The sequence below is a fragment of the Trachurus trachurus genome (assembly GCF_905171665.1).
Source record: "Trachurus trachurus genome assembly, chromosome: 13".
NCBI classification, from domain to species: Eukaryota; Metazoa; Chordata; class Actinopteri; order Carangiformes; family Carangidae; genus Trachurus; species Trachurus trachurus.
Window position 1 is genome coordinate 26935487 of NC_139892.1, and position 21718 is coordinate 26957204.

The following is a 21718-nucleotide window of genomic DNA, read 5'->3' on the forward strand; positions in this document are numbered from 1 at the left end:
CCCTCACAAAGACCATTTGCCTCTGTAAGTAAGATGAGTGATACTGACTTTGACATAGGTTCGTTCAGTCTCCACGAGCTCGCAGATGACTTTGCGTAGCTTGTCGGCATCAGACAGCTGCCGGAGAGTTGCAGGAGGTGGGAAGGGCGAGTCCGGGCTAGGCGAAGAGGACACACACTCCGAGGGATTCATGTCATGGAGACTGCGGCAGAAAGCAGCGACTTGCTCTGTACTCTGGAAAAAAATGAAATGGAAAAAAAAGGAGAAGGGAATGAAGAGTGAGTGTGGAGGAAAAATTATTTGATTAAATTATATAACTCCTTTTTGAAGTCATCATGTCCAAATATTGATCATTCGGTGCAGAAGCAGCAGCATCTGAAATATCAACTTGCAGCAGTCACTCTCCAGCTGCTGATGTGCACAGGTTCATGACTGTGCAGAGAGTGAGCCTGGAAAGAGGCAGCTCTAAAAAAAATCATTTGCACTAATTTGGTCTATTTTCAGTCTGTCATAACAATGTCTCCCCGCCTCCCTCTCCTTCACTCATATCCCTCTTTTCCCTGGTGTTTTCCACCTACTGAAAGATCAGTGGTGTAATGATTCATCTCTTTCACAGAATCAAAATATACACACAACCCTGTCTGTCCATATACAGTATGGGTTGCCATGGAGACCAGCCCTGATGTGCATTAGACTATCGTTTTGGACAAAAATAGACCCCACTCGGCACCGGCCTGCATAGCTGCTTGTCTACAGTCTACTTTATTTGCAACAGACTACAGCCTCATCAGCTATAACACCAAGAAGGTAATTTGGTAATTTAATCAATACAAACACAAAAGTTGAAGCACAAAGAGGGTGCTATTCAAACCCATCACAGCCTATTTTCATTTTATGAGAAAACTGTTTGAAAGATTTTTTTTACTTTATAACAGATGATGCAAAAAGATCAATTGTGAATGTGTATAGTCATGTAAAAAGAAACCACTAGCAGGTAGGAGTGCATAATGGAGAGCTGAGAGGTCTCTGATTGGTAATAAGGACAGCCAGAAGCAATATATCCTGTCACACCTACAAACTCCTCTGGGAAAAAAAAAAAACCTCCTAACAGAGGAGAAGATAGAAGGTTATCCTTCTTAGATAAAAAATAATCTTAATTAAGATCAAATCTCTTGCTCGATCAACAGTCTACACATCTGAGGACATCAAAACAACCCGTGTTTTTCATTTTAGACAGTACTGCGAATAAAGAAATGCAAATGCGAAACTAAATGGCTGATTTTACTGTGATACACAGATAAACACAGACACATAATATGAAAATTTACCATTAAGTAGATGAAAGGTGGAAACAAACATAGGTTAGATGTTCCATCACTATCACTCACTAAAACATGATATGGAAAAAAAGATGAAAAGGTGCAGAATAAATATTGAATAACACTGTTCTATCAAATGACTGTCACACATCTCCTCATGCAGATTTAAAAATGACAATGTTAAGCAGCATTGTTACACAACCAGACAGACAGACACATTGATATGTGAGGCACAACAGCCCTTTGTCCCTATGTGACAGTATGATCCCAAAAATAATCAGACAGTTCCCAGATCAACAGATGAACTGGGAGGTGCTATAATGTCAGAACATGACGATGTTGCAAATGCAATTTACACCAATGCACTGGTGTTGAAATTGCATTTCAATTTTCAATTTTAAACTCTGGAGTGAAACCTACTGTTGACTTAGCTGATGTTTTTGCTGAATGAGTCATGTTAAAATAAACACAGGATGTGAACAGAGGTAATTATTACTAATAAAACCAGGTAGAACGTGAGATACATCCTGGCAAATGTCAAAACCAGGAACATCCCTTTAATTTTACTGCTCATTGTGATGTGGGATCCAGAATCATGAGAGCCAGTCACAGGAAGATCAACTGAGATCTGCCTCATTAGCATCCATAAATATATGTCTCATCACAAGACAGCATTTTTCTTCTGTACCAGATGTCTGTATTTGTCTTTGCAGTACTTTACTGATGTGTTTTGCATACACACCATAAGTTTGATCGTAGTATAAAAATAAAAAACACTCAATAACACAGTGCAAACCATACAAAAAAAAGCATGCACGCAAAAAGACTGATTTTATGAACATGATTCCTGCCCGTTTCATCAGAACTCATCCTGTTTTCCACAGCCCAGTACGACAGGCACAGTCCAGTCATCATCTTCACTAGGCTAATTAACACCATGGCAGCTTTGGTTGCATGGACAGTCATGACATGGCAGAGAGAGGAGAAAGAACAGAGAAGGGGGCGGATGATCAAAGCCTTCAATATCACATGAAAAGAACAATATGGAGATAAGAGGCTGAGAGATGAGCATTTCCCCTAGCAAATGAAATATAGATTAAAAACTGTTTCAAAGCATGAAAGCGCTGATGGACGAGTAGGAAGAAGATTGCACGTCTGCTCTCTAAAATGATGATAAGCCTGAGATCATAGCTTGGGGTGCCCGGGGAGAAAACTCTGCAACAGTAGCTGCAACAACAGTCAGGCCACTTTGTCAAAGACATGCAAAGTCCAAGTCATCTGGGGTTGGATCTGCAGAGAGTCGGCGCCTACATGCAGCGTTTTATTTTGGCATCCCGTGGAGCACTCCAGTGATTATGGAGCAACTCTGCGACACAAACGGTGACTCACAGCTTCCTGTTGTCTGTCTGTAGCAGCCAGGAGGATGTGTGAAACAAACGCAGAGAAGGAAAAGGTGTTTTTACTCTCAGCGGAAATAAAACAACGAGAGCAGCAGCTCAGCGTCTATCACAGCAGCAGCAACAGCAGCAAACAAACCAGGTAAAGAAAAAGTGACACAAGATAGGAATCTCACCAGATGAAGCATGTCATAGATGGAGTCTGAGGAGCGCTTGCTGTGCTTGCTCCACTTCAGAACGGACATAGCCGGGTGCAGATGGACAGTCGGTGTTGGTTCAAGTGCCACGGAAGAAGAGACTCCAGGCTTTGGAAAGAGTCAAGTCTACACTGTGCCTCTTCAACACATTTCTCATCCTTTTTGTCTTTCTTCTGCTTTGCTTAAAAAAAAAAAGGTGCTGTGGTGCTTGTGATGAAGGATGAGTGAAGCTCCTCTGCCTCCTCCTCTCCGCCCACCAGCACTTACAGCCTTCCAACTCCCCTTCTTTTCACCCTCCGAGTCTGCTGTAGTTCTGTCACTGATACTCTGCTGTTTCCTCTGTCTCCCTCCCTCCCTCTCCTCTTTACAGTCTGGGTAAGCTCAGACACACAGCGTGAGTGTGAAGATCTGGCCAACTCCGGCAGCATTGTAAATGAATCTTCAGAGCAAAAGAAGCAGGAGGAAAAGGAGTCTCCTCCTCAAGGTTGCGGCGGAGCAGGATTGGCTGGGTGAGCCACACCGCAGTAGAATATAAATGCAGAATTTGAGGAATAGGGGGAGATTGATGGGGAGCGGGGCGCTGCAACTGTACAGGCTGCAAAGGAGGATGAGCACAGGAACAACCAGCGTGGGAGGCTTTGCGGGAAGAAAATGGGGAGCGGGAAATGATGAGGCAGGCATGCCAAAATTTATTTAATGATAAGTAAATCAAATGAGATGTATGCTCCTGTGATAAATCCACCGGCACAGAGAATACTATAATTGCTCAGCTCAGTAAAGTAAAAAAAAAACACACATTTTGTGTGTGACATGTCTTTTGTGTTGCAGCTAGTAATATCCTACTTCATCCAGACTACAAACAACACTATGGTAAAGGGAGTGAGGGTGATACTGACAGTCTAAAGCACAGTACAGTTGTTGACAGTCAGATCACAATAACTTGCGACCGCACTGCAGGACTGACTCTGCAGCCGGCCGAGAATTGGTATCACTGCCTTTTCATTGTTCAGGGTTTTCACTGTGGTTGGTCCGAGTCCAGATGGTTCTTACGAGCACTTGCTCTGAATGTTTGGCTCTAAAGCCTGAAGACTGAACAATGTGGCCAGCTATGTAAATCCCAAACAACAATGTAGTGGTATTTACAACTGATGTTTTCCACCCTTTCAGTGCAGTGACAGGAGTTTGTCTCTGTTCCAAATCACAAACTAAAACTAACAATCTCAGGGCTACATTGGTTCATCAATAAATACCAATGACTCAGTTCCAAATGACAAACTAAAACTAACAATCTCAGGGCTACATTGGTTCATCAATAAATACCAATGACTCACTTAGAACTTGAAGTAAGAAATCTATGGGAACAACCACTCTGCCAGCCATTACATATTTATTTTTGGAAGTGAAAAACTCACAGCTTTGTTGGTGTTGCTCCCAATGACTGTGGGAACATTCAAACGTTCTTGCAGCGTACTCTTATCGAGGACAGCCTATGAGCGGATCAATTGGCAAACATTTGTATCATTTTGTTCTGTTGGAGAGCTGCTGGTGCAAATCCAGACATCATTACCACATTTCAGGTACAAAGACTTAAATCTTCACTGATCCCTGTACTCCTACACTGACTCATCAAATACTTTCAGTCCAGCACAAATACAAAGGAAGCCTGTTACTTAATGTTTTATCTTCCAGCGACTGGCTTCAAAGAGACAGAGTTGAATAAGACTAAAGGCACAATTAAACAGGAAAAAACACCACAAAAAGTAACCACTGTGGTGGAATACCACACAGCTACATAGATCTTATTTTGTTCATGTCCAAATTAATAGGCCAATTAAACAGACCTAGTATAACATTTGACTAATTGTTGCTTATTCGGTGGATTAAAGAGAGAGTACTGTAGGTAAATGAGCAGTAATGTGACCAGTCCACAATCTGTGGGATGACTGGGCATCTCAAAGTGATCCGTGGATTTCTTCCAGTGAGTCCTTAACTCCATTTGGCACAATGAAGAATGGGGTAATTAAGTGGTGAAGACACCAACCTTTAATTCGGCATTACAAGAGCACGAGCAGAGCTCTGCTTTGAATAGCGCTGATTTCATCTCATTTTACTCTGAAGCTGTTATTTTACACAGCAGAGGAAGAATTAGTCATCTTGTCGGCCAAAGCACTTCAATAGCAAAATGTAAGACTTTGAGATTGTTTCATATGTGCTCATCCTACCGGCCCTGCTCTCTGTTGCCTTTTGTAATTTGAGTCTGTAAATTCATTTGGAGTTTAAATGAATGCATCTTCATTCATTACCTGATCCTAAACACGACACGTAATCAAGCAATTAAAATGCAAGCTCAATCAAGGAGCTACTCCTCACTTAGCGGTTGTGTTAAAGTAAATGCTACGTCTTGCCTCGGGTCTCTGATGCACAGGATACACTTCATTCAGTAATGTCAGTGTGTGTTACTATTTAGCTGCCTGTGACTGAATTATGGCAGTGGCTTCTGAGTTTGTTTAAAACAGGTGTTTGTCAAGAAACGAAGAGAGAAAGCTAACATAGAGTTTGTCTGGAGAAACATGGGGTTAACACCTGGACAATATAAACACGGACACTGCTCTCCTTCCCGAACAAGATAAAACGAGCCAGTAACAGATGGTGCTTCAAACTGTGGTGCTTCAAACCGATCTTCAGTGCCTATTTCATAATAACAGAGTTGGTGTGTATGTGTATGTGTGTGTGTGTGTGTGTGAACAAGCAGAGAAGCAGGCACATCGACTCCACAAATAAATAATAAAGCGGCACCCTTACCTTTCTGCACTCATCAAACTCACTGAAGATCTCAGAGTCGTCGTCTAGGCTGTCTCCTGAGCTTTCCAGCAGCAGTCCCACGCCGTCGTCCAGGATCTCCTCTGCAACAAACAAATCAGTCCTGACTGAGCATCATTCTCCTTTAAATGAGATGAATATGCTGCATTTTCACAAGCACACAATAAAAATGACAAGGCACAGGCAGTGTTTTTTTAAGATTTAAATTTAAGATTTTTATTTTAAAAAACGCGCTGGCTTTATCAGTCTATGCCACAAAATGAGGCAACAACCCACAGCTGAGAGCCGTCTGTGCTGTCTAATTAAGACCCTGTAGAGTCACCGTATTTGCATAAATGAAACAGGTGTCCCTAAGGACACTGGCAAGAAATTGTTTCTTCTCAGAAGCAAAGAAAAATCTGAGATTGAGATCCGTCCAATTTTGCCTTTCTGGTTCATTTAACATCCTTTGGTATGAAGTGATTAGAGATGCGTAATCATTAGAGATGCGTAATCACTCTGTGTTGATAAACATGAACACAGATACGATGTATGTACATGATTGAGCTTTAAATGGGTGAGGGGACGAAACATCAAGATGGATGTCTGGATTTGGATGTCGGGCTCACCTTGACTCTGGGAGAAGATGTCAGTGTAGAGGTCTTCCTCTGCATCTGAGCGGCGCGGTGGCACGTAACACAGCTGGCGGCGGTCCACGGAAGGCAGGGTGTTGACCGTCAACGACAGCGAGGCTTGAGAGAACGCTGCCTTCATGTCCGAGAAGTTGAGACTGTGGGAGTCTTTTCCGTTCAGTTGAAGTATTTCATCCCCAGCATTTAGACCTGCAGAACGGGATCATCATCAGTTTTGATTCAATTTGCTGCCTGTCACGCCTCCATGCACTAGATAAACATTTCCTATTTCCTGTAATATGAGATGGTAACAACAATGCCCCTCATTCTCAGCACTGATTAACCGACCATTAAACTCCTAATTGAGATGATGAGATGACATATTGAAAGATATGATATACTATTTTCTTTGCCTTTCAGACCCACACGCCTGATCCACTCTCTGTGCTCAATGTCAGCCACTGGGCCAACACAAGTATCTGGCATCACTGCGTGTGATCTGGCTGCGCTGTGATCAATTCCAACATATTCTGACCTCATTCAAACCTTGCGCTGAACCTTGTAGCATGAGCAGCAATGTGATAAGGCTGCAGCGGGGTGTCCTACTCAGCATCATCCTTCACAAAGGCCAGTGAGAGGCAGTGTGGTTATGATTATAGTAATCAGTGCTCTTGAGAACTGCTGTGTTCTCTGAAACCTTCCCTCCTATTGAAGAAACACGCACTAATGCATTTCCAAAGAGAAAACTGTTAAAATGTCTATTGACCTCAAAGAAAAATGCTTCATTTTGAAAATACTTGTAGAGCAGGAAAATGGCCAATGCCCCCCACATTCTTTTTATTTTTTGTCTAGCGGTAACTCATTAGTGAAGACACAGACTGTGCATCTTTGAAGGGGGCTCATTTGATGGAAATGAAGGGTAATGAACCTTTGGCGAAGGCTAATCCACCCGCCTTCACATCAGTGATGTAGAGCTGCTGTACTCCGTCCTCCTCTACCACTGAAATGGAGAAACCTGGAGGAGGGGAAAGAGAGGCAGAGAGGCGAGAAGACAAGGAAGAGAGAAAGAGTGTGGAGGTGGCTTTAATAGAAAACACATCAAGAGGATTTGTGCGGTATAGATGTGAAAAAAACCTAGCATATAGGTAAAAACCACATAGAAAATCTTTGACGTTAACCTGATAACATTCTTTGAACTGAAAACAAAATCATATCATTGGATATAATAATCCATCAGGATGGAACTAAACAGAGGAATTTAAAATGGTTCCTACCGTAACCAATCATGCAGGATTCATCTCTGTCAAACTGGACCACTTTTGTTATTTTGGAGCAGAGCTCAATTTCTTTGTAAAGCTGTGAAGAACAGAAAGAAGTTATATAAGTCACAGAGCAGCAGCCTACTTTATTTATATTCTGGTGGGTGGCTTATTGACAACACGGACAGAGTAAATTAGTTTTACGAATTCTTAGACGGAGTGTTTCTAGCAGAGTGTGTACGTGTCGGTGTCATGATGACATGATGTTGATCCAGATATTCTTATCAAGGCTGTTCACAATTAGCTTTACGTGGAGCAGGGGACAGGCAGTTTGCCGGGGAAAACATGAAATCGAGTACATAGAAGTATAAAATCTATTAATATTTCACTGCATTTTCAGCTCTGAAGTCGGTATATTCTGCATATTTGGATTCATCGCACATTGCAGTGAAATTACTGGGATGTCTTAAAATCTATTTCTTGACCTTTTGTAATCTCGCCCGGTCTAGAGAAAAAGGAGGAACAAGATCATACTGCTCAAGCAGGTAGGTACATACCAAGTCACAAACATCCTCCTCCGGTTTAGGAATGTAGAATTGCACTTGGTTTTCGATGAGGAATTTGAGTCGCAGGTAGTGCTTGGTGGGATCGAGCTGGTGAGCCTGTGAAATTAGGGCAAAGACACAGAAGGAGGGTTTTTACCCGGCATCATAGCACCAACAATCAATTGCTGTGTCTTTCTCTTTCTGTGTCTGCAAAACGGTGTCTTTAGTCATGTAAACACCACTGGAGTGAATCCTAAACCACAGGGTCAACACAGGCCATTTGAGTCTTGACACTGTTACCTTGCAGATTGTTTCCAGAACACACAGCGCCGACTCCCCTGGTTGGATGATGGTGAGCACCGGCTGGTCGTTCGGCAGACACACCCAGGAGGGGGTGAGGTGGTCGGGGACCCAGATGTCGCTCTCTGTGCTGGGCCGTGGAAGGCTTTTCACAGTCCCCTCCTCACCTTTCTTTGAACAGACAAATAAATTCAAAGTCTCATTTAGTCAGATACTTCAGAGCAGATTCAACTTCACTATGTAAACACACGTTTTACCGCAAAGTTAGATTTGATTACAATGATTGATAATTAACATCATTATGTTCATCACTCTCCAAACTGTACTCTGTCACTAGTACTTCCCATCTTAATAGCTACTGTCATTACACCCACAGAGCAGTTGCGATACGTTTTTCGAGGACCACAATACATCACGTTGGCTTAAGTGGGATGAAAGAAAAATTACAACTTCTGTGCCTGAGTGGCTGTTAGAGCTGGGACTCTAGATACAAGGAGACACAATATTTAATTGATGTCAATGTTGGCTAAGGATTTAGTTGATTGAGTTCCTAGTTGTGCTTGAACTACACCCCACTGTCAAACTTCTGCAAACAAATAATGACTCCTCCTTACCCTGTGTTCCTTAGCATCATCAACATAAATGCCATCTACAGACTTTTTGACTGGCTCTTCACCATCAGCAAAAACCTGCAGAGAGAAAAAGATCGAGTGTTATAACTCAAGCAGAGCTTTGGAGGATAAAAAAAACTTGAGGAAAAGGCAAAATGAGCAAAACATTTCAGTTTCTTGCTTCAAAGCTATGAGAATGTGAACATTCACAGACCTGATTGATAGTGGGATGGGCTTTTGTCTTTTTCTTTGAGGTAGTGTCCAGACCCCAGAGGGAGGAGAACCTGCTCTTGCGTTTGCTGCATGAGCGAGACATGGCCTGTGTTCGCCGCCTCACTCCGGTCTCTGTGCGAGCTGCCACCTGCAAAAACATACCATCTCAGTCAGGGCTCAAACACAGCAAGTGATATACTGCAATCCCTTCGACCTTATGTCCCATCACATTTAGCAAACACGGCTGGTATAATTGAATGCACATAGCATATTAAGAGCATGGAATCCAAACATTGGACAGTAACATGATGTTCAAACTGTGCAAAAAGTAATAGCACATATGCCAAAAGTAGTATAAAGATATAAATGATCAGTGTGTTTCCCATGAGCTTAAAATGATCATAAGCCTTCCACCAGGCAGTTGCTATAAGAACTTGTCCTTAACAAACAAATCTGGTCAAATGAACGAATGATGAAAAGGGGTCACATGGGTCTTACTCTAATGAATACTTTACATCCAAATATAGAGCTGTCATGTCTATTTCACACATGAGCACTGGGCTCAAGCTGGCATTTCTAGGCTAAAGTAAAAGGTCTTTAAAAATGTGCTGAAGCAGGCATTAAAACAGCTCTGTGAATGTAGGAGCAAGCCCACACTGAACTTAACCAAAGCACTCATTTTGTCTTTTTTTTTTTGTACTGACAACTTTTCTCAGCCTTTTTTGGACATAACGCTGATAGTCGAGATGAACAAATTAGAGTAGAACAAAAGTGTAGCAGAGATAAAAGAAGCGTGGGACAGAGGTGTTAAAAAGTGTCTTTTGTTAGACATCCCACCCTGCTATCTCACAACTCTAACACCCACTTGCTCGGCACCACTGCGTTGGTGGTGAGGGAAGAGAGTGCCTCACTGATCCACAAACTTCTATACAAAAATCAAATGGATGTTTTCCTGTACTACCAGTGCTTCAGCTGTGGAGAGCATAACCCTAGTGCAGCAGTGGGAGGCCAAAACTGAACTAAAGGCTCCCAAACATGTCCCTGCTCCAAAATAGCAGGCATTGTTGAAGAAAAAGTGGTTGGACAAAACATGTTTTAGTTTCTAGAATCAATTGCCCTGCCTGGAAAGTCACCAGGTATACTGAGTGATGCCAATGTGTATTTTTAAGGGATGTAGTCTTTGCTCTGCTTACAGTGGAAGGAGCCTCTATAAAAAGGACAACATAGTGTTTAGAGAGCTCATCCTACAACTGAAAGGTGCCGCTGAAGTATACTCAAGCCAGAGATTGATCCATCAAGTACTCGCTGATAAATGTTGATCTAAAACTAAATACATGAAATGCAAACCATAGATAGTTATATAAGAGGGTTGCATGACAATGCTTCCTAAAACCATAAATAAACATGAATAAACAAAGAGGTGATATTTACCAGTGCATGGAAGGATGAGACGGAGAATATACCCAGTCGGCCCATTGCCAATTTGGTTGGGCGAGAGGCAAAGGCCAGGAGGCGTTTGGGGTTGGGCAGCTCTCCTCCCTGCAGGCTGGCCAGGTAGCACCTGAAGCGGAATAGATCCATGTGAAACTGCTCCAGGTTCTGCTCCCACAGGAAGATCTGCAGGGTGAGAGGGACACGAGGTTACATCCCATTAATTGCTCATCAGGGCTCTTGCTTGTCACCCTTCAGATCAAGATGAAGAATCTCTCTGCCCCAGAAGCGCCGTTTACCAGTTTGCTCAAAGTTTTGCCAATCGATGCTCTCTGTGCCTAATGATTTGATGTTTACTGGGGCAGTAGAGCAGGACATTGTGATTATTCACTGGGGCGTCCCCTCCCAGTCACGGTCCTGCACTGATGTTTCGAAGAGGCGGCCAGCGCCATGGCGGAGGGCTCTGTATCACTGCCAAGTCGCCCAGAGACGAGAAAGAGACAATACTGCACATTCCACTGGCAGATAGGGGCTGGGAGTGTTTCAGCTTTCTAAGGAGCAGGCCTATATCCATTCAGCTCGGCACAATGTGAAACCTGACACTGCCAAACAGAACCAGGCACTACCTAACTGACCAAACAAAGGCCATTTGATCTCCCTTCTCCGTAAACAGACCGACTGAAGACAATATGAGCGTTTCAATTAATTGAAAGAATGGCAGGCTATCAAGTGATGCCAACTGCATACCATGTTTAAGAGGAAACTAAAAATATGGTGGCAGATAAGTGTCAAGTGGATGAGTGGAGATCTGTAGATCTGTTCATCTTAATCTCCCTTTTTTTTCGTCCATCTCCTATTTCTCTTATTGTCTTAGAACAACCCAGTTGCATGTAATACTTATAAATTCTGGTTATTTTCACTATAGAAATGGACACTGATGGATGAAAGGCATCTCAAGTTCTACAGTGGTTTGCTGTGTTCAAGCTGAAGTTCAACCTGCAGCAGTTTGCCTACTCCTGTAGTATGTAACCGTTTAAGAAGCAGGATGTGTTGTGATGTAATGCATTAGCTGAGCGCTTGACTAAACTCACAGATGGACACACCTTTCCTGTTACTTCATCATTTCTGTGTAGCTTGTTAACTTGCTCATCAACTCACAAGTTTTAAATGGGTAAATTAAATAGGTCGGTTTGCACTTAAACTGGGACCACTGTGGAGAAAAATAGTCCAAACGTGAAACATGGCTTTTTGGAAAATCTGCTCTGCTCATGTTGCATCTATATTATATTCTACTTTAGTATTTGAGGTTATCCAGATATCCACATGTAGTGTTCCTGAAATGTATTGTTTATAGCCCCGGATTTGACTATTTAAACTGAATAATACTGAATTGGTAACAGAAATCGGAAAGAATGTACCCAGCATTATGATTGCAATTTAATTTAGAAATGCTCTTTAAAGGAATAATGAATTTATATACATTTGTGGGAAACATGTTTTCATTTATTTCTGCCAGGGGGTTTCCATCAGTTCCTCAGAGAACCAATCAAATCTGTAGATTCCTCCAATCAGATCAATATGTGGAGCCTTGACAAAGTATCCTGACCTGTGTGAACTCTGAGAGAGCAGAATAAAAACCTACTTGATCCAGGATTGTCTTTCTCTTCTTGCTGTCGGTGACGGCAGACAGTTGCATGTCTCCCATCTTCTTCATCTTCTCGTCCATGTCAATCTTCTGCTCCAGCTTCTTCATCTCGGCGCGGAGAAGCCGCACCGTGTCCTCTCTGTGGTGCTGGCGGGCGACAGCGGTGGCGCATGCAGAGTGGATGGCTGTAATCCAGTTCTCAAGCTCTGTCTGGCTGCAGGTCTGTGCAGGGACAACAAGACAACAACATCAAGTCAGATGTTAAACACCTGCACACGAGAAACTCGACATTGAAAATAAAAAGCTCCCTTCTTTGCTCCCCCTGTGTCAGTTCACTGCTAATTATAATAGCAAATCAGAATGATTTCAAAGAGCATGAAACAGAGAACATATAGGTCAAGGTAATGTTTGTCCACAGCAGAATCTTCACTCACTTAGAAATGAGATGACATTTAAGCTTTAACTCTCTTACCTGGAACAGAAAAGCATCTCCCAGGGAGTTGCTAAGACAGAACACAAAGTCCTTTTTTGGATGCTCTGGTACAGCCTGGACAATGCTGTTCTCTACCCAGATGGCATGTTTGGGAATACTGTTGTTGTCAATCCCAGAACGGCCATCAGTCTCATAGAAGAACAGAGTGCAACCTGAAAAAAAAAAATCACAATAATCTATTTATTTCTCAACAAAACAGGTGCCTGCTGGTGAGAATGACAATCTGTTGTTTGCTTTAAAGCCAGATCTCTACAAGCTATTTAATTCTGCTCTCCAGTGGCCAACATTAAGAAGTGCAGCATGGCTGACTTATCAGAAAAGTGGGCATCATGATCATTAGAGCTCTGATTTGATCTCAAGCATAGCCAAGTGGCATAAAATGTGATGATTGGGTTTGTATTACACTTGAATTAAAGCTTGATTTACTGAGCTCAGCTGAAGCAGATGACATTTAGAGTATTTCTTGCCCAAGCTGACATATAGCATGTGAGCAAAATCTAAACATCATGAGAAGCGTGTTGTGTTGACTGAAGTGTACTGACAGCAAGGTCGTGGAATACATGTGTAAATGTTATAGGCACATTCCGGGTATAACAAACCTTTCAGAGAAACCCAGTAACTCTTCCACTTGCGCCTCGTGGCCGACTCCACTTTCTTGTTCTTCTTATGCACGAGAAAGTTCTTGACGGCGAGTCTGCCGGCTTTGCGCACCATCCCCTGTGTGACGCTGAGCAGCGGGTCGGACTGGTAGGCGGAGCTCATGGTGCTCTGCTCATCACTTAAGGCGGACCCAGCCTCCTCCAGGCTCTCCGTCTGACAGGAGCTCATCTCCAGCTCCTGGCGAAAGTTCTCGTACACGCCCTGCACGCACTCGCTGGCCCCGCCGCCGCTGCTGCTGCCGCTGTCGCTGCCGGCGAACATGCTCCTGCCGTGCGCCGAGTACACGGAGAAGGAGGCCGACATGGTCTTGTAGCGTCTGGACTGGTGCTCCGCCTCCGCCGTCACCCCGTCGATGCCGCTGTCCTCGTACTCGCTGCCCTCCCCGGCTGTGACATCCTGCGTCGCGGTGGCAGAGACACAAGACAGGTGAGACGGCATGGCAGCCACGTTTTCTTCATCACTAACGAGGCAGCCGGTCCACAACAACAACAACTCCTACCTCTCCTGACAACTAAAGCTATCTATCTCTGTGGCTCTGACCTGTATCTACAGTGATGGAGTAGTTCTTTTAGAGCAAACATGCTGCAAAAAAAAAAAAAACTGGCTGCAGAGGCCTAACGAGAGTCCATGGGTTGCTTTCTCCTCAAAATTAATTACTCACTGCAAAGCGTCTAGTGCTGTGTGCAGTACAGCCTGCCCTCCCTGTGGCACCGCAGGGTCTGCCCTCTCCTACCCACATGGCCAAAGGCTCCTGGGAGATGAAGGGGGTTACACCGAGCTTCAGTATCTCCATCTGGTCACATGACCCAATCATGCGCTCCAGAGCTCCATTCACCGGAGCTGACGGTACCCCGCAGTGACAGGGCCACCATACACGTTTTACTGTTACACTCTTCCACGGGCCTCCCCTCATTATCATAACAAAGGACTGAGGCATTTCTAACAGGGAGTGACTTTAAGCTCTGCCCCCCTCTTCCTCCTCCTCCTCCTCCTCCTCCTCCCATCATCACAGAATCCTCTCCTGAGAAAAACAACAGTTTCATCAGGAAACAACACATCGCTACCCTGGCACACAGATTTCTTTCTTTCTTTTTTTTTTTACACTTAATCTGTTTCAGCATCTTATTATCTGTGGGTTGAATGCAGCAGAGGAAATACTCAGGAACAACAGGAGGGGGACAAAAATGAATGAGGGGTGCTGTCCTTTTGGTGATGCCACCAGACTGCATTAAGATTCTGCAGAGCTTTCATACTCTGTCTAATGTGCACAAAAGACACATGACACAGCTTCAACTGTGCAGGACCCTGACATTTCACTAATGTTAGAGGTTAGAATGGTTGTTTCATGGATCATTTGTGGATGGAAAACATGATTTTCCCCCCCCCATTTTCTATGAAATGTGCCGCATTTTAATTAGTGCTAAATTAGTGGCGTAAAATGTGAAAATGCTGATGACATCTTACCTGTATAGTCTGCGCCCTCCTGCCCTGCATACTGGCACACATAGCGGCTTGATGGCTGCTCAGGCCTTCGGACAGGCAGTGGGAACGCCGGCAGGGGAGAGTAAATGCACCGTAAGTGTTCCCATCCTCCTCTGATGGGGAGAGCATCTTATCGTCCTCACCCTCCCTGATAGCCCTGTTGGCATTGTGCCACTTGGCATAGCGGCCGTGGGGTTGCCTGCGGGCTGGGTTCTTCTGACTGTATAGCTCATCCAGGGAGTTTGCTCTGTCAGCAGAGTCTGTGGGGCTGCACTGCAGGTGGCCTTCGCAGTCAGTGAAGTCTCTCTCGTTGGCGGCGTCTATAATTTCCTCCGTGCTGGTCAGGTTGTCCTGGCTGAGGTCGGACAGGGAGAACTCCAAGCTGTCATCTCGCCACATGTCTGCAGACTTGGACCTCTTCTTCTTGAAGCTGATGGTCTCCTTGGTCCCGTCCCGGGTTTTCTGGAGGTACGTTACCTCGCCGGTGTAGCCGTCTTCATCGTGCGCCTCCTCCGCGGTGGGCCCGGGTAGGGTTATGTGCATTGTATTCATGTGCACCGAGGGGTTGGCCAGGTCATTATGGAAAGACACAGGCCGCAGATTCATGGCCACACGATCCACCCAGATGGGGCTTCCAAAGTCTGGGAGGAGATTTGTCTCATTGAAGGGTTCAAGGCCATTGTCAGCCAGGGATTGTGGGATGCTGGGGGTGCTACTTGAGCGCGTACTCGTCTCAGAGTTCCTGTGCTCTATTTTCCCTGATGAAGCATGTCGAGAGCGTCTGGACTGCTTATTGGAGATGCGAAGAGACCGGGACATGTGCTTACGTGACAAGTAGCCACGCTCGTTTCCGTAGAGGCCATGGTCCCCGTTCTGGCTCTCGACATTTCCCATGATTCAGCGGCTGAAAAGAGAAGAACATACAACTTCAATCAACTCAACCCAAGACAGGGACGTACAGTAATGTATCATTTATAAATGACACGTAAGACATGAAAAGGTTTGTTTCTGTATGTAAGCCTACCTGCAAGATTGTAACAGTTTTTCTGGCATTTTGTTTGTCACTGGATCTTCACACAGTTTGGTCCTTGAGCTGCTGGTAGAATCCACAAAGCTCTGAAAAGACAGAGACATCCAGATGAGAGATCGTGTCAATATATGTGGTAGGTGTGTCTCAAGTTACATTGGCTTATATTCAAAAAAATCTGAAGCTAAAAATGGATATGTAAATTCTATGCATCTGCTTGGCCTGTTATGCAATAACCAAATAAAACCTTACGCAAAGCAAGGGTTGTTTTTCCTTTGCCCAAGACCCCGTACACATTCACAGTAATGCAATGTAATGTAATCAGCTTTAATATACAGTATGAGCAAGATACAGGGTTTAATTGAATTAAAGCAATTTTGAGCAATCATTATCAGGATGTAAGATAAGGATCTGAGAAACGGCAAGATATGAAAAGATCACTACAGTGGTATGTCTAAAATGTTCGATTGTACCAGGTGCAGACACACATTTGCTTGTTAAGGAGTTAAAAAGAGGAAAACAAAACAGTGGAGAAATTATGAGTGGACCCTGACTTAAGGTGTTGCTGCTTCAGAAAGCTATCTTCAGCTAGCTCACTGAACACCTCTCTTGCTTTGACAGAGGAAGTGATCCACTTAGGCCCTTGCAACATGCACAGGGTCTGTGTGAAGTGAAGGGGACGTAATGACAATATGAGCACTGTGACAGCCTGAGTGAACATGACTTATTCAGAGCTGAAGTGAACGATCCATTGGGTATTGTCTATTCTCGGGCACTACCTCCTGCATTAGAGAGCGCTGGTAGCAGGAGGGGAGGGAGCTCACAGGTTTTCACCATAATGCACTTTTGGACTCATATCTCTCTGCCCTAGGCTGGATAGTCTGCTGCAAAAAGGTCCTGTTCCAAGCCTGGGACCATCAACAGATGGGACAGAAGATTAACCAACCACACAGTGGCTGTTGTTCCCCCGTCCTGATGTGCACTCCCCCCGCCCCCTGTCAGGACAGACCCTTTGGGGGGTGCAATGTTTTTGCATGTGTATCTGACGCCGTCTGCTGCTGCATGCACTCAGGCTTACTGTGAAGAGGGGTGTTACGTAAACTGGAGCTGACCCTGTTTTTCTACCTTATGTTGCTCCCTTTCCCCTCTTCATTTTGCTCACTCATCACCCCTCACTGGCACTGCAATGCACAATGTTTGATGCGGATGGAAGTCCATTTATTTTTCATAAACACCGCAGGTTATTGCCTGCTTCATTCAATCCAAGTGGGGTAGAGGAAAGCTAGAAAAGAAAAAGGAAACTTGGAGCAGAAGGATGAAATGCCACTGCACTCATTACAGGAAATAAGATTCACTAAGGGACAAAATGCTCACATGTTACAAAATGCGAGCACAGACATTACACCGAGGGCTACTTTGAGGCTCACTGGCTCATTATCGTATGTCTAATGTGACCGTTCAGTGGTGCTGCAGATGTCATCCCTGAAGACACACAAAATAGCCAATATATGAAGACCTGATTGTCACATGGGGCCTCATAAAACTGTAAATACAATAAATAAAGCCTTACAAGCATCTTCTTGACAGCTGTACTGCACTGCATATAGTTTCTGCTATTTATGGAGAAGCTGTGCAGTTTTGTTACGGTGGTGGAATTGCTGTTTTTCTCAGTGGTTTCAGAGTTAATATGAAATTGGACAGAAATCAATTAGACTGTTTCAAGCAGTGAGAGGGGCTTAAGTAGCTGAAGATGTGGTTTCTTCAGTCAGTACAGTTAAGGTGACCCACTGTGCAGTGACCTAGTAATTTATGGTAGAATATCATTTGCTCAGGCCTGAAATATTTCAACCACTGGGTCACCCAATATACCAAAACAAGCACAGATATTAGAAGATTTTTTTTAATTAAAAAAAAAAGCCTATTACTGTGACTACTGTACTGTCATTTAACTTTGTCTACCAGAGGCAGCTCATTCAAAGTGAGGGAGGGTGTATCAGAGAGGAAACTCAAAGAGAAAAAGAAGGAGAATTGCGCATAGAATAAATCAAATTACACACAAAACTCTTAAGAGCAAAGTCAAGTAAGTGGTCAAACATGAGCAAGTCCACTCAGCCATTATCAAATCAGCACATTCACAGGGACACAGATCTCAATCTTAGCAGCACAAGCAGCTCTTTGTTTCATCTGCCATACAATCATGGTTAACTTGAAATTATGGAACGAGACAACAGCTCTCTCTACAGTTCAATCATTTTGTAGGATCCTGATGAATCAGCAAGCTACTTTTGCCTCTTTCAAAGAGATAACAGAACGCTGACCCGTGAACACAGAAGCTTTTAAGATAGATAACAGTTAGTTAAGAGGCGGATTTGAAGAGGCGCTTAAGATAAAAACGCACCAACAAGTAAGCAGAAAGTGGCAAGAAGTAAGTAAGTGAACCCTGTGGAATTATCTCTATTTGTATATAAATTTGCCTTAATGCATGGGTAAATATATTTTAGATAATAACACACTTTGTATTGTTCTTGTCCATATTGAATACATTATTCAAACATTCACAGTGCAAGTTGGCCAAAATATACCACTAAACTGATGGTATTACCTAAACTAACAGGTATTAGGGTTCGATCCAGGGTGTGTGTTAGATCAGTAAAAAGACAGACCAGCAGCTTGACTTGATGTTCTCTGGAGAGATGAGACTGAGATTGAATTTACTGGGAGGAACATACAGGACTAGGCGTGGTGTAAAAAGGACACTGCATTCCAACATAAAAGCATCATCCCAAAGTTGAAAAACAATGGAAGGAGCATCATGCTGTGACGCAGCTACTTTGCTGGCCTGGACAATTCACCATCACTGAGGGATTAATGAATTTCTATGTTTAACTAGGTGTCTTGTTGGAAAATGTCAGGGTGGCTCATCTGAAGTAGGTGATGCAGTGGGATGTGGCCCTAAACATCAAAAGTAAATCTATTACCTCCTACTAGTATGGCTGAAATAAATCACTTCTGTTAGGAGGAATGGCCAAAAATCCCCCCTGGATGTTGTGCAGATCTGATCCACAGCCAGCAGAAATGTTTGTTTGAGCTCACTGTTCCCAGAAGAGGTTTGACTAATCACTAAATCCAAAGCTTCACCTACATTTTCCATCAACACAGTGAATACAGTATTATAAAGTCACAAGAGATTATGATTGTTTGTGTCTTACTTCCTTAAAGTACATAATGTTTGTCCATACAACATAGGTGGTTTTCAGCATTATTTGGTCCGATCTTCATCCAATTCCAAAATATTTTTACGGTATACATTCATAATTCATCACATTTTTATGTGTTTGACTCTCAGGAATATCTGAATGCAAGGTTCCAGTGGCCTCTATCTCCCAACATTATATTCCCTTAAAGCTGCAATGCTGCTAGTGCACAGAATCCATCATCAGCTCTTTATTAATACATGAGGAAGACATACTGGGGTTGGAAAAGCTAGAGCACCAAATCCCCAGAAACACTCAGTGGGTTCTTTTAGAGATATACCTGCTAACAGTGTCACAGGCCGGGGACGAGGACAGAGTCACTGTCCTCGTCCCCGGCCTGTATCATCACGACCCTTCATACACAAATACATAAATAAATAGAAACCAGCAATTAGACTGGAAAATGCTGCCTGTAATTTGGCAGCATGACAGAACGAGGACCCAAGTAAGTGGGTCACCTTTCATTTTCAGCAGGCTGCATTAGAGCAGTGGACAGCAGGGCTCTGAGGATTCATCTGTTACAAGCCCTTAATGAAATACATAACCACAGGAGATTCCAGCCACCCACAGACCAGACAAGAAGAACTGTTTTTATTGTGACTCAAGATCAGCAACACAAAAGCTTCAGGGAAAAGCACATAAATTCACAATAGCGATAATACGACTTTAGGAGGCTGTAAACAGTCAGAAGATAAAAAGCATCAAGCTGCTTCTAAGTACTACGGGCAAAATTCCAATTCATCAAATCCAAAACATCTATTCTGCAGATTTGTCATCTACACCATCAGCTGTAAGTTGAAGTATTATAAAATCTTTAGTTACTTATAGATACAGGGTGATACTTCTTCTATACTCACAATGTTATACTCTCAGAATGAAAAATGTAATTTGCCCAGTGGACAAACTAAGTCTGGATTTATGGTCGGAAAGACTTTACAAAAATGTTATCTAGAACTAAATGTTATCTAGAACTCGGCATTAATCTGCATGACAGTATTGAAACATAAATGTAACACTTTCCTGGTTTATACTAGAACTACCCCATTTCTCTACTATCTCAATGATATCTGAAACTGTTTTGCGGGAGTCACATTCATATTTCCATTCCCTGAGCTGGTGGGATGTTGTCACCCTTGAAATATGTGACAGGTAAATTTAAGGTCGTTTTTGTTATTAAAGACCACTTTAAAGCTCAACTTATATTTGACAAATACCTGGGCCTGTTGGAACAGGAACAGAGGAAAACTGCCCTAACCCCCACCTGCTCTTCTTCTTTACATGCCCAAGGACAAAAAATGTCACATTGTTTGTATTGGTTGAGGAAATGATGACAATTCCTGCACCATGGCCACAATTTGACTTTCAAAACAGGACAGAACCTACTGACAGCAATAAACAGCAGGTGACATTCCACTCAGGGACTTCATCTAAAATACAAACTTGTGATACAGAGGACAAATCTGAGGAAGATGGACGTGTCTCAGTTGCATAACTCACTGAAATCAGCCACATAACACTCCAGAAGATACAAACAAACTGAGCTTACAATCAGAGTTTGACTATATCTTACTTTGACTCTTGCAAACACAATCCTGTTATTTAGCTTAACTACACTGGTGAAAGGCAAGAATGCACTGGGCCAACTAGTTACAAGCTCCAACACAAAACCCTGTAATCTGAACACTCCAGACTCTAGAGATAATAACAGTTAACAGTGGTTGTATGGAGGAGGGGGGGGGGGGGGGGGGGTTACCACTGAAAGACTGCACTGAAGACGACTCACATTTTCCCAATGATATAGAGTCATATGCTTCTCTGCAAATGGAAGTACAAAACAGCAATCTCTTGTTCTCATGACTCATTTTCTGTTCCCGAGTGTGCTCCACTGAGGCCGGGGGGTTGGAGGGGGCTGAGCATCAGCAGCAAATTGTGCATCCTCTTTTCAAATGTTTCATGGTGGAGAAACACATTTGTACCTGAGTAGCATTAATTTGGGCTGTTGATGAACTAAAAAAAATACTTCCTCCAGTCTTCACTTAATGGCTCAAAGGAAAACTATCTACCACTGTCATGTGGCCAAAGAGTATTTTTCTGACTTGGATCTGTAGCCCTAGAAACTCTGAATAGCAAACAGCTGGAAAAGGAGGCTTTCAGTGATAATGAAAGCAGCTTGACTTGTCTTGGAATAGCTTTGTGCCAAGTTGTGGCACAGAATGTATCATGAAGCAACAGGGCTAGCCAGCAGTTGGCCCGGCCAGCTAAGATTCATACAGCCCAACTCAAAATCTATCCAAATGTGTCCGTAGAGTTACATTTGTCTGAAGAATTCTTTTTGCCATTGACCATTTCTAATATCCATTTTACCAGCAACTCTGCAGTTGCAATTATGTGTCATATCAGGTGAAGTAAAACTGCACATTATATTTGCTGTGGAGTCCATTTAATGTTTGAAGA

General features: G+C 43.3%; 1 protein-coding gene across 1 annotated transcript in view; it reads right to left on the minus strand.

The window, feature by feature from the left end:
- Window positions 1-21718, minus strand: part of LOC310996067 (rho guanine nucleotide exchange factor TIAM1-like) — a 34545-nt gene that overhangs the window by 6441 nt on the left and 6386 nt on the right. The window contains exons 2-16 of the mRNA XM_083985355.1: window positions 16008-16099; window positions 14966-15887; window positions 13441-13897; window positions 12821-12993; window positions 12346-12570; window positions 10704-10889; window positions 9274-9420; window positions 9063-9137; window positions 8449-8619; window positions 8161-8265; window positions 7619-7700; window positions 7273-7359; window positions 6342-6554; window positions 5716-5816; window positions 49-234 (exon numbers count right to left, since the gene is read on the minus strand). Coding sequence (XP_083841481.1) covers window positions 49-234; window positions 5716-5816; window positions 6342-6554; window positions 7273-7359; window positions 7619-7700; window positions 8161-8265; window positions 8449-8619; window positions 9063-9137; window positions 9274-9420; window positions 10704-10889; window positions 12346-12570; window positions 12821-12993; window positions 13441-13897; window positions 14966-15877 — 3120 coding nt within the window. The 5' untranslated portion in view covers window positions 15878-15887; window positions 16008-16099. The remainder of the gene's footprint in view (window positions 1-48; window positions 235-5715; window positions 5817-6341; window positions 6555-7272; window positions 7360-7618; window positions 7701-8160; window positions 8266-8448; window positions 8620-9062; window positions 9138-9273; window positions 9421-10703; window positions 10890-12345; window positions 12571-12820; window positions 12994-13440; window positions 13898-14965; window positions 15888-16007; window positions 16100-21718) is intronic.